This window comes from Vulpes vulpes, chromosome 7 (assembly GCF_048418805.1).
Source record: "Vulpes vulpes isolate BD-2025 chromosome 7, VulVul3, whole genome shotgun sequence".
Taxonomy (NCBI): domain Eukaryota; kingdom Metazoa; phylum Chordata; class Mammalia; order Carnivora; family Canidae; genus Vulpes; species Vulpes vulpes.
In genome coordinates, this window is record NC_132786.1 from 15,502,975 (window position 1) to 15,519,049 (window position 16,075).

The window sequence follows — 16,075 nt, forward strand, 5'->3', positions numbered from 1 at the left end:
TGCTGTGACCCTGACCCTCTCCTCCTGTTTATACCCCCATCTTGTACTACAATGTGTTTGAAAATATTCAACACAACTTCATTAAGTGGCAGATCAGGTTAACTTGCCATAGGATGGGGGGTGCCAGGGAACAGGACAGAGGCCGTGGTGTCCGTTCCAGTCGCAGCGCTATTGGCCGAGGGCTCCTGTGGGTGCTGATGTGAACAGGGGGGGCCAGTGAGTGTCGGGTGTCGGACATGCAGGCGCCGTCCACCCTCACACGGGTGGGGCCGCCTGGCTCAGGGGTCGCTGGGGAAAAGCTGGATAGCAAAGGGAGGTCACCTCCACTAGGGTGACGGGGACCTTAGAAGCAGAAATGCCCAGGGAGAGGGCGCGGGGGTTGGTGGGGGGAGGCTGCCAGAAGCCACAGAGACGATGCAGAGGGACAGGGCCTGCCTGGCGTCCCAGGACCAAGAGCGGAGGGCAGTGTGTGTAGGGACCGCCCTGAGGGTGGATATGGGTGGCCGAGAGGCAGCTGCGGCCTGCAGGGCCGACCAGACAGCTGGGGCCCAGGCTCTGCATGGAAGCCCACAGCCTGGGCCCCAACCCAGGTCCAGACACGGAGCCCGGTGAGAAATGGAAATGGGGCCTCAGCACAAGGGCAGTTGGATCCCGAGAGGGGGGTTTCTGAGACAGGAGAAACTCGCAGGTGGGTGCACACACAGATCCCCACATGCGAACACGCACATGTGTGCACACATGCCCCCCCCCCCGTGACAGTGGCACACTCGGGCACCCAAGCCCTCAGGTTGGAGCTCCTGCTGCCTGAACGGTCCAGAACGTCTTTGAGGGGGTCGTCTGTGGGAGGGGGCACCCATGGCAGGGCTGTGGGCAACCCCTCGAGTGCCTGCGGTCTGTGCTCCGGATGTGAGCACACGCCTCAGCTCATGCATGTGCTGTTCGGCCACGGGGGCATGTGTGGTGACCTGGAGAGCGCCCGTGGGAGGAGCTCCGGGGACCCTTCAGGGCCTGAGGCTCGCCTTTGCCATGCTGCTCTGTGGGGACACACGTGATAGGTTGTGTGTGTGCACTCGCGGGTGCACATGCATGGAAGCAGTTGAGGGCCTACCGAGGACAGGCTTCTCTGAGGAGGAGGTGCGAAGGAGACTTAGGGGAACGCGAGCATACGCAGCGTTATCTGCAGGGCCTGTTTCTTTAGAGAAGTCTCAGCGACCCCGAAAGTTGTCTGGCGTTGGGTCCGCAGGGTGCAGGGCTATGTTGTTCTCACACAAGTCGTTAAAGAGACCACGGCCAGCACCCCGGGGCCAGGCCTGTCCAGGTGCAGAGGCCGGGCGGGCAGAGCCCGAGCCCTGGGGTACGGCGCGTACGGTGGGCGTGTGGCTGCGAACAGGTGCAGCCAGCCGTCAGTGTGTGGGCTCCCCGGGCCCCTCGGCCCCACCGCCAGTCCCCCGTACGTGTTCCTCAACAGATGGTGGATTCGGGAAGGGTTCTGCGCCGAGTCCGGGTGGGCAGGAGCCAGAAGGGCGGGTCCCAGGGCTGCAGCCGGAGGGAAAGGGGCCACACAGGGTGGCTGGTGCAGGCTCTGTGTCCCCTCTCTGCGTGTCGTGTCTGTCACATGGGCGCAGTGTATGTCAGGACCGGGTGGACTTGCACACGAGGTGGGGGGGTGATGTGAGCTGGCCGATGGGGTGCCGGGCCCCTGGGGAAGAGAGGCAGGTGGGGGCAGGGTGGCTCGGGCAGGCCTGTCACCGGGCGGCCGTGTCCCCCTGCAGCGCGGAAGCAGGAAGTCATCAAGATCACGGAGCAGCTCATCGAGGCCGTCAACAACGGGGACTTCGAGGCCTACGCGTGAGCCGGGCATCTGGGCTGGGCCCCGGGTGGCCTCGGGGGACACCTGGGGGGCTTCCCTGTGGGGGGACGGAGGGTCGGGAGGCGGCGGGGCCTCTCCTCACCTGGGTCTGCCCCCCAGGAAAATCTGTGACCCAGGCCTGACCTCGTTCGAGCCTGAAGCTCTGGGCAATCTGGTCGAAGGGATGGACTTCCACAGATTCTACTTCGAGAACCGTGAGTGGGGGCACCGCCGGCAGGCCCCGGGCAAGGGGTGGCAGGCCTCGGGGGCGCCCCAGCCCAGCCCCTGCCTCTGCCCTGCCTGCAGTGCTCGCCAAGAACAGCAAGCCCATCCACACGACCATCCTGAACCCCCACGTGCACGTCATCGGGGAGGACGCGGCGTGCATTGCCTACATCCGCCTCACGCAGTACATTGACGGGCAGGGCCGGCCCCGCACCAGCCAGTCCGAGGAGACCCGCGTGTGGCACCGCCGTGATGGCAAGTGGCAGAATGTGCACTTCCACTGCTCAGGCGCGCCTGTGGCCCCGCTGCAGTGAAGGTGGGTGCGGGATGGGGCCTGCTGGGTGCGGGGGGGGTGGGGGGGGTAGGCCGCCCAGGACGCACGCAGGTAGCACCCCACCCTGTCCTCCCCCTCCTCCCTGGCGAAGCATGAGAGCTGGTCCCTCTCCCCATCTCTTGCGAGCTGACCCCCACCTCCCTGGGGGGGTGTGCAAGCTGACCCCCATCTTCCTGGGAGCGCATTTGAGCTGGCCCCTCTCCCCATCTTCCTGGGGGGGCGTGTGAGCTGGTCCCCATCTCCCTGGGGGTGTGTACAAGCGGACCCCCATCTCCCTGGGGGCACGTGAGAGCTGGCCCCCATCTCCCTGAGGGGCATGACGGCTGGTCCCCTTCCCACCTCCCTGGGGGGCGTGCGAGCTGGTCCCTCTCCCCCATCTCCCTGGGGGCACGTGAGAGCTGACCCCCATCTCCCTGGGGGGTGCGTGTGAGCTGACCCCATCCTCCCTCCCTTTCAGAGCTGTGGCCGGCTTGGCGGGACGGACTCGTGTTGGGAGCCCCGCCGTCCGCGGCCCGCCCGTCGCATGTTTGTGTCTCTGCCTCGTTCCCCCCCTGGTGCCTGTGTCTGCAGAAAACAAAGACCGGACGTGATCTCTTTTTCACAACAAGATGACAACACCACAAAAAAAATTGATGTTGGATGAAACGGGAGGAAAAAAAAAAAAAACAAAGGAAAAAGCTGTAAAAATCACTGGCATTTGTGGGGCTTTGAACCGACGGGCACTCCCCACCCACGCTCCACGTGTCTGTCCGCTCCTGGCCCCTTGGGGACCGGTGGGGCAGTGATCTTGTCCCCAGGGGCCGGGCCGAGGAACGCTGTTTGTTAGGTGGCACCCCCCCAGGCGTCTGCATTCCCCCCCCCCCCCCCCCGCCCCCGCCCGCCGTGCATGGCTGCTGTCAGGAGTGTCGGCCACCTGGGGCCACGGGGACCTGAGCGCGGCTGTTCCCCTCCCTCCTCCTCACGCCCCCAGCATGGATGAGCAGCACGGAGGCCAGCTGGCTCCGGGGGGGCCCGGTGCACCATCTGAGAAGCCCCCATGGGCCCAGGGCTCCCCCTCTGGTCCCTCCAGGGCCAGGGAGGTAAAGACCTTACCCGGGCAGGAGACTGGCCAAGAGGACACTGTTGGCTGGGCTGCAGCCCCGGCAGGAGGGGAACCCTTGGGATGGCCTCCCTCCTGTTGGGGTGCCTCCCTTCTGCCCACCCCCCCGCCAGCCGGTGCGGCCACAGAGGGGCTCTGGGCTTGGTCAGGACGCAGGCAGGGGAGAGGGGGCAGAAGCGGGTGAGTGGCTCCCTGGGCTGCCAGGCCGGGGTTTGCTGACAGTGCTCTTGGAGTCTAGGCTGGAGCAGAGGGAGGGAGGGCTGCCCCAGGCCTGAGGCACAGGGCGCAGCTGACCGGGACCCTGGGATGAGGAGAAGACAAGCTGGGCCCATTCCGAGGTCCCCTGGGTGCTGGTGGGCACCATGGTGAGGCTCGGGGATGGCCCCGTGGTCGGAGGGCAGCAGAGAGCACCCAGGTCAGCCGGCCAAGTAGGGTGGTTGCGGGGTGGGATCACGGAGGTGTGGGTCCCTGCTGCCCCAACACCTGCCCTTTAATTCACATTTTCAACAAGGATTTTCTTTATCTTCCCCCACAAATCAAAGCAAGGGAGGGGCACAGAGTGGGGAACGGGATGCAGGATGCTGGTCTCCAAGGGGACTGTCCATCAGACACTCAGAATGGACACTCACCTGCCTGTCCACGGCTGTGTTCAGGACAGCTGTCCCCACCCATGGACACAGGGTAAACATCCGCAGGGCTCACCGTGGACAGCGTGTGGCCCAGCCACCCTCCCCTCCGGGGGACCCTTCCCCATCCCCTCACCTGTTGTCTCCACGGAGCTGCCTGTCTCGGGTAATTTGGGGATTTTTTTCTGGGGGATAGTTCTTTTGCATGACCCCTCTCGAGCAAGCCACACCTGCTCCTCTAGCTAGATGTCCAAGGTGTGGTGGCGCCGGCCGGCCCGCTCTGTGGAGGGCCGGCTGCCCGCAGTGCTGGCCGGCAACCTCCCCTTCTCTCTTTTTGCTGAGTTCCATTGTCTTTTCTTTCTGAGCCTTGTAAGTGTAAAAAAATCATTATTTTGTTCTGTCTCGGGAAACTGCAAATAAAAGAAAAACAGGACAAATGGCTTCACGTGCAGCTGGGGACTTGATGCCAGGGCCCTGCCGAGCTCCAGCCCCCCACCCGGCCACTCCCCCACTCCCCGGGCCCCCTGCCACAGCGGCCACAGCACCACCCACTGCCCCACCCCACCTGTGTCGGCCCTGGATGCTGGAACCAGAGCTCCCTGTGAGCCCTGAACCCCCACCTCTTCGGCAGCCTCCCTGGATGAGGCCAGAGAGCAGTTCTGTGTGGAAAGAGCACAGGACCCAACCCTGACTGTCTCTCCACTTATCCATCCCTCACGCGTGTCACTCACCCTGTGGCCATGGGCTGGGTTGGGTGGATGGCACCCAGGCCAGCGTGGACAGCGATGTCCCGCGAGGACAGTAGTGGCCTCTAGGAGGCAGAGATGGCGGGGCTAAGACAGCGGGGGCTGGGAGGGGTTCCCCAAGGAGGACCCAACCACCTGGAGGGCACCTGGAGCCGAGATCTGGGAACAGATGGACACCAGGGACAGAGGGGAGCGAGGGTCTTCCTTCCTCTCCCCGGACACTGCTCCACCCTCGCCCACCCCATCATCCATGCCCAAGGCCTGTCAGGAGGGACACATCACCTGTTGCCCACTGTACCCCTGCAGCATGGGGACACTAAGCCACCTGGGGCCTCCTTCAGGAATGCTGGCCGCCCTTGGCCTGTGCCAACTGCATCAGCACCGAGTACATGGCTGAAGGACTGCACGGCCTCGTGACCACATGGCCTGACCTGAGGCTGTCTGACCAGCCAGTTGCCCACACTCAGGCCCAGCCAGGCGAGGGCTGTGGTAGCTGGCCTGTGCGCTGCTGGCCCTTCCCAAGGCCATGGACCAGGCAGCCTGCCCTTCTCGCTGGGTCCCCAGGCCCTGCCAATGCTGGTCTGTACCTCACATGCTTTCCTGGGACAGAGATGTGGGCTTCAGAACCATCCTAGGTACGACACTCATGTCCAGTTGATTCCTGGTAAGAGGGGTGGCCCAGGGGTCACTAGGACAGGAGGCCCTGGACCAGCTTCTTGGTCCTGGCAGGTGCTCAGGAGGGCGGGCTGTGCCAGGGAGCACACAGGGGACCCAAGCGTGGGGCGAAGATCTAGGACACGGCAGTCGAGCATGCACAGTATCTAGGGCTCCACTCTCCTATCAGCTGTAACCCGAGGCGGCTTTCCAGGCCAGACCTCCCTGTGGGCGCTCCCTGCAGCCCCACCCCCAGGATCCGGAGCCCTGAGGTGTGCTGTGGGACTGGAGCGCAGGGTGGGTGGGGAACCCAGCCAGGTCAGCGAGATAGCCTTTGGTCACTTCGCTGGCACCTGGGGTGAGCGAAGCTCCCTGGGCCTCGAGACCCCATACCCCAGCAGGTCCTCCCGCCAGAGATCCCAGGCTGCCTCACATCCAGGCACACCAACGAGGCTGAAAGCAGGGCCCAGAGGCAGCAGTGAAACAGGCAGAAAAGTCTCCAGACCCTCTGATCATCAGCCCCCGGGGTCATTCTCTAAAGTGGGAGCAGATGGGAGACTCTCCAGTCTGCACCGCCCCCATGTCCCAAAGGGTTTCCATATGTGCGGCCTGGGCTGCGGGGCAGCTTCCTGGGCCGGTTCCCCTACATCTGTTCAGGGGCTGCCTCCCCTGGACAGGCACTGCCCCAAGAGGCCCTGCACCCCACAGGCGCACTCAGGGAGGCGCAGGCTTCCCGGGGTAAAGGGGCCCCTGAGGCTCAAACAAAACAAAGGACAATTTTGGAATCTCAAAAGACAACTTTATCCAGATAAGAACTTTTCGAACAGAACAGTTAGGTGGCAGTTATTAAAATACACTCTTTGCCCAGTGCTTCCAAATGAGACACCATCAACTGGGGAAACGCTGGCTGGGGCCTGAGCCAGCCCCACAGGTCTGCACCTCCACCCCCAGCTGCTCCGCAGAGACCTCCCAAGTTGGAGTCGTCACAGCCCCCCAGCACGGGGGAGCAGGCTGGGTCTGTGCATTCCAGGGGGTCCCTTGGGCAGGCTGTTTTAGGGGCCAGCACAGTGCCCAGGGTGAAAGGCCAGCCAGCAGGTAAACCTGTAGTGTGGGGGTCCTCAGAAGCCACGAAGGTCCCACTTTCTGGTCCAAGCAAGGTATTCAGGGCCTGGCCCTCTCTGAGGGCAGCAGGACCTCCTGGGTAGGCCAAGAACCAGCATGCTCACGGAAGGACCTCCCAGGATGGGACCATATGCCAGCACCCCAGCAGGGGCTTCTGTGGGGACCAGGTCCCAAGGGCCTGTCATGAGCTCACGTCCTCAGGACGCACTGCAGAAATGTGGCAGGGCAGTCTGAGGGAGTGGGCAGGTCTCGGGGCTGGGGCTGGGACTGGCGCTGCTGGGGGGCTCTCAGCAGTGCTCCTGTGGGGGCCAGACCGGGTGTGGGGCACTGGGAGTCCTTGGGATGGCTGGCATCTGGTCTTGCTAAGGCACGCAGGCCCCGGGCGGCCACTAAGACAATCCTGTTGCCAGAGATGAGTGAACATAGGTCGAGAAAGATGTACACAGTACTGTGACCCGGAGGTCAGAGCTAAGCTGCACGTCTGGGCCGATGCCCCCCACTCCACACCCCTCAGGCATCTCCGTGCAGCCTGCAGGTGGGTGCCCTTAGCAGGGGCCAGGGGAGCATCAGCATCCGTGCAGCCTGTCTCCCCCGGCCCTGCCATCAGGGCTCAGCCGGGCTTAATGCAGGGTTAATAGTCAGTGCACGAACACAAGTGCAAGGTAGACGGAGGCCCGAGGCTGGCTCTGACCTCCCTGGGGACCTCGCACAGCTCAGGGGCCCACGGGTCTTCCCAGGGGTCAGAAATGAGCCCTTCAGCATCGGTGTGAGTCACTCAGAGTTTATGGTTTCATCTGGCCCAAGAATACAGCTTTGGGACCCTCGAACAACCTTTCCAGAGATCAGCAGACATGTGAATGTGAATGTTTTCCCCCAGCCCGCCCCCGGCCCTCAGGTCCTGCCAGGAGCCCCACAGTGAAAGCAAGATCTGTCCCCACGAGGGTCTTCCCACGCCGGCTCTGCTGCAAACGGCCAGGGCATCGGACACAGGGGCCTCCGCGGGCTGCTGTCACATGATGGCACAGCACGAGTTCTGTTTCCGGGCCTAGACAGAGACAATCTGGAGCTGGAGAGGCGGAGGCGGCTGGCAAGACCACTGCGGCACCCATGGCGGGGGAGGGGGAGGAGGCAGGGGCTGCGGCCTGGGCTGGGAATGCTGGGAGCAGCCCAGGCGGCCAGGAGTCTAACGGCCAGGAGTCTAATGTGGCGCCAGCCTGTTCCCCAGGGCGACCCAACCCCATGCCTGGAGGTCATACTGAGGATGTCTTCCCTCTCTCACTCTGGGTTCACAGATGCCTCCTAATCCCACTCGCATTGCCCTCTCAGGCTCACAGGAATGCCAAGGCGTGTGAACAGCCCTGCCACTGCCCACTCCAGCCAACCACTCTGTCAGAGGGAAACAAGAGGCAGAAGGGCCTCTCTGGGAAGACAGGAGGCCTCCTGAGCAGGCAGCAGGAATGGGGCGAAGCCCTGGGCATAGGAGAGCAGCCCGGAGCAGGGCGGAATGAACTCTGCCCACCGCAGCTTCCACAGCGCCTGAGAGACCCTCCACTACTGCTGGACCTGGGCACCCCCACCTCTGCTCTCCCCACACGTCACTGAACGTCCTGACAGCTCCCCCAGGGCATAGCTCCTGCGGACAGCCAGCACTCACTGTCTTATAGAAGGCTTTAGACTGTGTTCCCAGCACTTCGGATTTGGACACCAGGTCATCTAGCTTCTCCCCTCGCTCCAGCAAAGACTCCATGGTGTTGTGCTGGACAAAGGCATAAAGAAAGAACACTCTGTTGGTCGTGAAGCAAGTGGCAACGAGCCCTCCTGCAGCTTGTGGGAAAGCGCTTCTCCTTTGGGCTCCTCCCCCACGCAAACTTCGGGGGCGTCCCAGGTGGAACAGGACCCTGTGACCGTCCTGGGGAACTGCCATTAGATTCACACAACGCTATAGGAGAGGTCGCTTTTACACACATGTACACCTACTGCGTCCCACACCCTGCAGGGGCCTGTGTTCCAAGGTCGGCATTCAGGGAGTGCCCGCACCCACAGCCCGTCCTTGGGGTGAAGGGATGAGGCACTCCCAGCAGCCCTAAGTCCCGATGCCATCGGGAAGTGGCTGGCTCGCTTCCAGCATGGATGGCCATTGCTGGAGCAGCCATAAGGCCCTCAGAGGCCTCACTGGAGCAGGTATCTAGGTACACAAACATGACCTGACCCAGAACGAGGAAATAAGTGAACGCGTCCTTTCTACACAGAGCTCAACAACTCAGGTTCCCAGCACAAGCAACCAAGGGTAAGACGTGGCTGGGAACAAAGGCAGCACAACCAGTAATCCCATTTCTGCAGGCACACTGGGCCAGGGAGGACGATACCCCCACCATGCGCAGTCAGAGAGGAATGACACAGCGGACACCCCGCAGCTCTGCATAGCCCAGGGGTTCCCATAGCCACGGCTCCTCGAGAACACACAGAGAAGCCCATGCAAAGACCTGGAGACACCCAAAGACTCTCACAGCTCATTCACAGTCCTAAGCCCCAAAACTACATCATTAGAGCTCGATGACTGCAGCCCCCCCACCAGTTTCTGTGTAATGTGCTTCCTGGTACCACCCAGGCTGGCGTCCGACCCTGGGACACAGTGCTGAGCATGAGGACCGAGCCTGAGTCAGCAGGAGTTTCACGTCGAGCAGGGTTTTTCCGGGCACCTTTGTGGAGCTATCTACCCACTTAAGGTTCATTAGCTGCTGGGCACTGGCGTCCCACATCCACCATCGCACCAGGAACAGGGTGGGTAGGGACAAGCTCCTGGTCCTGAGGGCTCATATGCCCGGCAGTCAGGGAGTCATGGGTGCTGGCTAAGACTATGCAGGGGCGTCCAGGAGGCCTGTTCCTGGCGCACTTGCACGGGAGCCAGGCAGGAAAGGCAGAGGCCACGAGACCCTGAGGCTGTGCCAGGGAGTGTGCACTGGACCCCACAGCTTTCCTGAGGGCTACTGACGGACGGTAAGCAGAAGAGCCACAGATGGTTGGCTACGGTGCAGACACACTGGGCAAATGTGAAAAGAGAGCTCCAAGTGAAAGGGGGGTGGTGGGAGAAAGGAAGTGGGGGGGGAGGGAGAGAGGTGGGGGAGGGGAGGGACAGAAGCTAAAGCAGCAGCTACAGACCAGCAGAGTGCTCAGGTACGACACGGGGCTCCCACTCTCCTCAGGCCTGAGGACCCTAGGTCTATGTTTAGTGAGTAGGGGCGGCTTCTCCCGCCCCCACAGCCCACACCCTGTGAGGGAGGCAGCAGGAATGGCAGGGAAGCAGAGCCACGGATCAGAGACCATCACGACTGGTAACCGCCCAGAACAGGGAGAGATCAGGGGCCACAACAAGGTCTCGGCTGAGGCCCTTGGGCAACAGGTGTTGAACTCAGATGGGTGCAAGCAGCACAGACCTGGAGGCGTCTGGGTGATCTGGTTCTGAGGCCTCGGACACTCAGGGAGAGGTGGGCACCCACCCCTCTCAGCCTAGCGCTGGCATGAGGGCTCCCCCAAGCCCAGACTGTGTGCCCAGTGGCTGGCTGAGATTTCCACCCCCACTCCTGGCTCTGGGATGCGCTCGCCCCTGCTCCTGCTCACCAGAATGATTTTGGTCTCGTCCAGCTCAGCCTGCACTTTAGTCATGGGGTCAGCTTCTCGGGGGTTCTAGGAAAGAGCCAAAAGTAACATCAGGAGGAGAGTGACCACCTGGAGACAAAGCTCAAACCAAACAAACCGGGCATGTGGCCACGTTCACAGACCACAGGCTGCTCAAACACATGGCAGAGAAGGGAAAGCCCATCATGGAGCTCGGTTCCAGGTCTTACGTGCATCCCTGCATGTTTCACAGCGACACCGACACTAAGGCTGCCAGGAAGTTCCCCCACAGCCATGACCTCCAGGGCTGCTGGCTTTGCTGTACCACACAGCCTCTCCTGAAGGCTTCTGTACACCCTACCTGGTATCGACTCAGGTGGCCATCTAGGGCGGTGTAGTGGATGCTGGCAGGGGACCCGACAGGCCACTCTATCCTGTCCACCTGCTTGGAGAATTCGTCTAGAACCTGTAGGACAAAGGGACACATCGGTATCCGCGAGACCTGAAGAACGCCTTGCTCAAGAGAGGCAGTCAGGGCCATGGGTGGAGGGAAGAGGAGGATGGCTCATGGCCAGGGGCAAATGTAAGTTCAAGTACATAAAATCTATGGAAATTGGGACGCCTGGATGGCTCAGCAGTTGAGCATCTGCCTTTGGCTCAGGTCCTGATCCTGGGATCCAGGACTGAGTCCCACATTGGGCTCCTTGTGGGGAGCCTGCTTCTCCTTAAGCCTAAGTTCTCTGCGACTCTCTCTCTCTCTCTCTCTCTTTCTCTCATGAATAAATAAAATCTTTAAAAAAATAAAAATAAAAATAAAAAAAATCTCTGGAAATTAAGCACCAAGTATATCTAAGCTGAAATGAACCTTGCCTGGAAAATAAAAGTATCAAAATTTTAAGCTACATATTTCCTTTTTATTAGGTCACATGATTCTAGAAAAGAAAGTACTGGCCCTCTCATTTCCCAGAACAGTTCTTCAAAAATGGAGCGAGATTCTTTGGATTTAAGCAACCAGCAGATTTCATGTGCTTATGGGTGTCAGTGCTTGGGGGCAGCAGGGACCAGCATCCTCGAGGGCTTTATGACAAGCACCCCTCAAAGAACTGAAGAGCATGGAGGCACTAAGCCCCGTGCTGGTGCCGGCCCCATGTGGGGGACAGGAACACCCGGGGTGTGCAGGGATGACCTGACGGAGGGTGGTCGCCACAAGACAGAGCACAGCATTGGCTGTGGCTCAGAGGGCAGAAGCAGAACAGTGGCCAGAGCAGCGGCCAGGGCTGAAAGTGCAGCCATAGCTGACCCGAGGGCCTGTCCCAGACATAAGCAGGATGAGGGGCAGAAATCAGAGCCAGTGAAGGAAATGGGGAAGGGATCCCAGACCGTCTCTTGGTTTAGGGCAAGAAAAAAACCGAAAATAGGTTGATTTTAGACACACTAATACACTACTCCCTCCCTTATACCTCGTGCACTGCCCACACCTGTCCATCCAAGGCCCGCTTGGCCACAGTGCAAACTCACCTTCTCCAGCAAGGTAAAGGCCACCCGGGATGGATATTCGCTGTCAGCAATGACCACTCCTGCCAGACTGTCGTTTCGCACGTAGACGTGGCACAGGTATTCTAAGGAGAAGATAGACACGCGGAAGGGGAAGTGAGAGTTTTGGCCATTTCACCCTGATCTTCAAAGTGTCACAATGCTGAGCTCTTGCCCTGTGGGTCAGCGAGACTCACACAGGACAGCACGGGAGGGAGCGCTGCCACCAGCACAGCCCAACAACTGCTTCAGACAAGTCAATGCCCAGAGACCCCGTGTGCAAAGCCAGGGTGTAAAGGAGCCCCAGGGGTGCAGGAAACCTCCCAGGGGATGCGATTCCAAGCGCATTTCCCAGTTAGATCCTGGAGCCCCAGCAAGGCTCAGCTGTGTCTAGGGGGTTGCACCTCTGATGCTCTGGCCTGTTCTCGAGCCAAGGAGACCCCAGACGAGTACAAAATGAGAGCGGCCTAGCCTCGCATCAGGAAATCGGGACATCAGGTTTCATTCTTACAGCAATCCTGGCCTGTCCCGGGCTGTGGTGGGCTGGGGAGGTGAGGGAGGAAGAGAACAAGGAAAAAGAGAGGAGAGAAGGTCCATCTGCAAACAAATGTTCTCCAGCATTGCTGTGTGAAAGTCACTGAGTTATCTAAAGGCACAGAGTGTATGAGTGTTTCTGCAAAACAGTCACCATTCCTGCTATGAGTTTTTGTCCCTTTCAAAATAATCCAGACAGGATACAGCTAATCATTCCCCCACGGAAAAAAAACCTAAGGATTACACCTAACAAATAAGAACCTTCTTGTTCAGACAACGCTCACGCAGAAGAGCCTGATGCTAAACCTGGAGAAACGGGGAGATGGAGAGACTGCGAGCTCATGTCAGACTAGGGCAGCGATGGACAAAAGCAGGGCCACCGCCGCCCTCTGGACTCTGTCTACGATCCCAAGCAAGCAAGGCTCAAGCGTGCAGCCCAAGCGCACACACTCCCCACAATCAGAGAAGCTGGGGATCCCTGGGTGGCGCAGTGGTTTGGCGCCTGCCTTTGGCCCAGGGCGCGATCCTGGAGACCCGGGATCGAATCCCACATCAGGCTCCCGGTGCATGGAGCCTGCTTCTCCCTCTGCCTGTGTCTCTGCTTCTCTCTCTCTCTGTCTATCATGAATAAATAAATAAAATCTTAAAAAAAAAAAAAAGATTAAAAAAAAAAAATCAGAGAAGCTGGCTCAGAGCCGCAGACACGGCCAGATCCGCCAGCATTCACAGTCCAATGTCACCTCTGGGGTGTAGGCAGGACAGGGAAGCTGTGTAGGGGACCCCACCCGGGGCCTGACGGGCATCTGCATAGACACACTGCCTCTAGGGCCCATGCGGGCTATACCAGGGAGCTTGCCATGAGCTGTCTGTGAGCCACAGCTGTCCTTCTTGACCTGTCCGTGTCACACAGGCTTCGCACGGGAAACCTGAATCATGAAAACGTGAACATATTGGTCAAGAAGAAAACAGTTTTTTGATTCCTGGTGAAAAACCTGCAGAGCCCAGGATGCAGTGTTACGTCAGCAGGGCTGGCTGGGAATCCTCATTTGTGATGCGTACAACCCTGGAGGGAAAGCAAATTCAGGAAGGCCACTCCCTGCTGCACAAAAGCCAGACCCCAATCTGAAGCGAGTCTAAGCTTTGGGGTAGAAGCTTAATCAGGCCGCTGAAACGTCAGCACCAGACAAAGAAGCATGCGTGACCAGAACAGAGAGAACGCGGAGGCAACAAGCCAGCAGAGTGGGGTCCTGGCAGTCGTGGGTGGGGCAGTGTGTACATGGAGAGCCACAGGTGCCAGGGCAGACAGGGGCTGCATGTGCACGAGGCGGCAGGTCCTCTTACCTTGTTCTTTGACAGAAGCTCTGCTGCCTTTCGCTGAGCGCTCCACAATCAGCTGACTCGTGAAGGTCATGAACTCCTGAACACTAAGAAAATAACACATATTACCTATTCCTGTCACCCTGTCCCCAGCACAATGGAAGGTGACCTCTGAGCATAGACACCAAGGGGCTACTGCTTCTTGGGCTCATTCCTTTCCCTCTCAACCTTAGTGACAAATGACAGACACTGTTTTGTTACAGATTCTCACGGCCATTCAAACTACACCTGCTCACTACCTCGTTCACCAGGGCAACACACTTCCAGACCCGCGGGGACTTCCTACAGACTTGACTCAAGAGAACACTGAGGGCAGAGCAGGATTTGGGAAGCAGGAGAAGCAGAGCTGGCCTGTGCACGCCACACGCTGCCACGTGACCCATGTCCACCGAGAACGCAGCTACGGCACAGAACATGCATGGCCTGGGGCGTGCTGTCTCATCCAGGGCGTCTGGAAGGGAGATGCTTGGCCAAGAAGGAAGTGACTTGTACAAACGCCAAGAGGGAAGAGGGCACTCATGGGTGCAACAGAGAGATGAGGCTAGAACCAGTCATAGGTGATGGCAGTGGAGCCCAAGGAACAGGGGCTAACATGACTCTCTGAGGGTTCCTCTGACCAGTGTACGAGGGACCATACAGAAGAGGGAGGACCTCTGGCCACGGACCCATGACCTCCAATCCCGGTACTGACTGCCACGTGCCTCCCCGACAGCCACGTACGGTCTGTGCGTACCACAGTCCGCACCATACCTGGTGCTCAGTACTGAGGGTGTAGTGTGATCACAATCATCCCATAGGGAACAAGGCTCCAAACAAGGAAGTCTTTGCAATAAAACCAGGCAGAAACATAGCACGACTCCACGTAGACACGGGAGGACTTACGTTTATCGTGAGAGTCAGCGCGAGAAAAGCAGGGGACCCGTGTGAAGGTTTTGTAGCTCGAGGTGGGCAGAGGGGTAGCGCGAGGCCAGAGGTCGCGGGGCCACCAGCTGCGGCTCTATGAGGTGCGCTGGGGACGCCTCCAGCGCACCGTGTTGTGTGAATCCTCAAACACACAGGGTACCCTACGCCAGAGACGCAGAAGTCCCACCCTGGAACCTCTGAGCACACTGGGTGCACACGGCCAGGTGGGCAGCAGCCGTCCCACCACAGAAGAGCAGTGAGCGGGACATGGGGCAGAGGCTGTGCTAGGAACCAAAGCATCAAGACGTCGCACCCCGAATGACCCAAAAGCAGCAGAACGTTTCCACGCGGCCGCCACGGAACTGTTCTAGGTCCCGCCTGCACAAGGCTCCCGACCGACCAGCGGCAGTGGACGCGGGGCCAGACGGCGGCGGCCCGGGGCCCGGGGCGGCTCGCACTACACGGGCCTTCTGCTCCTGGCCCTTCCACGGCTCCGGACTCGCTCCTTCTTGCAGTCACAGTGGCCAGGAAGCCCTACACACCCCAGCGTCTCTCCAGACCCTCCGCGCACACCCTCCAGACCCTCCGCGCGAACCCTTTGGGTTCGAGCGCTGGCCGCTGCGCATCATTCCTGCGGCCTCGGTGACTGCATCACAGCTGATGCCGGTCCCCCAGGGCGACAGGCGCTGTCTCCAGGGCGGCCGCACGAGGCTGCGGAGCTACCGTCGCTGCAGAAGGCCGCCTACGGCTCACCGCGGCGGGACGGAATCGGCCGCTCCTCAAAGTCCCCTTGAAACGTCACCACGAGGGCAACTGACAAAACGTGTTTCCCCGCGGCGGGAACCTTTCCCCCGTGAGCGCAGGCGTCCCCGCAGGTGCGTCTACACACCGAGCAGGAACCCCCCCCCCCACGCCCTCCTCCGGCCCTTGGCCCCCAGGCCCCCGGGGCCCCTCCGCAGCGCCCAGCGCCCTCGAGCCCCCGCCCAGGCCCCGCCCCCTAGGGCCCCTGACCCCCCAGGCCCCGCCCCAGGCCCCCCGACCCCCAGGCCCCGCCCCAAGCCCCCAGACTCCCAGGCCCCGCCCCCAGGCCCCTTGACCGCCCCCAGGCCCCGCCCCCCGCCCCAGTCGCGGCCTCGCCCCCGGCCCGCTCACCTGGACCTCTGGAAGAAGCTGAAGGAGGACACGTCGTACGCGGCTTTGAGCAGCACCGCCTTGGGTTCGCCTTTGTACAGGACGCTGAGGCTGTACAGTTTCATGGCGCCGCGCCCTCGGGCCGCGGGCCCGGCTCGCAGGCAGCAGCGCGGCCGCCGCCCCCGGGGACCACCGCAGGCTGCTGACGGGTCGGACGCCGGCTTCCCCTACTGGCTCGGGGTCCACTTCCGGTTCCGGCCAGGGGCCGCCGCCCGAGCCCCACGGAGGGTTTTCGTGCCCCGGATGCAGAGAGGACCGGCCGGAAAC

At 60.9% G+C, this 16,075-nt stretch overlaps 2 protein-coding genes across 6 annotated transcripts in view; one reads left to right on the plus strand and one right to left on the minus strand.

Annotated features, from left to right (window-relative positions):
* The window catches only part of CAMK2B (calcium/calmodulin dependent protein kinase II beta), a 77,405-nt gene extending 72,831 nt beyond the window's left edge, over window positions 1-4,574 (plus strand). For all 4 annotated transcript variants that reach the window (XM_072764959.1, XM_072764960.1, XM_072764961.1 and 1 more), the window contains 4 exons: window positions 1,773-1,848; window positions 1,970-2,064; window positions 2,156-2,390; window positions 2,866-4,574. In XM_072764959.1, the coding sequence (XP_072621060.1) occupies window positions 1,773-1,848; window positions 1,970-2,064; window positions 2,156-2,388 (404 nt within the window). In that variant the 3' untranslated portion in view covers window positions 2,389-2,390; window positions 2,866-4,574. The remainder of the gene's footprint in view (window positions 1-1,772; window positions 1,849-1,969; window positions 2,065-2,155; window positions 2,391-2,865) is intronic.
* A 1,736-nt stretch (window positions 4,575-6,310) lies between these two features.
* On the minus strand, window positions 6,311-16,075 carry YKT6 (YKT6 v-SNARE homolog). Of its 2 annotated transcripts, none has more exons than XM_025988346.2 (7): window positions 15,770-16,075; window positions 13,679-13,761; window positions 11,789-11,889; window positions 10,632-10,736; window positions 10,274-10,339; window positions 8,310-8,411; window positions 6,311-7,700 (listed from the first exon to the last, which is right to left on the minus strand). In XM_025988346.2, exons 1-7 carry the CDS (start codon window positions 15,871-15,873, stop codon window positions 7,665-7,667), a joined length of 597 nt encoding a protein of 198 aa, XP_025844131.1. In that variant the 5' UTR covers window positions 15,874-16,075; the 3' UTR covers window positions 6,311-7,664. The 2 variants fall into 2 exon arrangements, with proteins under 2 accessions (XP_025844131.1, XP_025844132.1); XM_025988347.2 differs by lacking the exon at window positions 15,770-16,075 and adding an exon at window positions 14,597-15,553.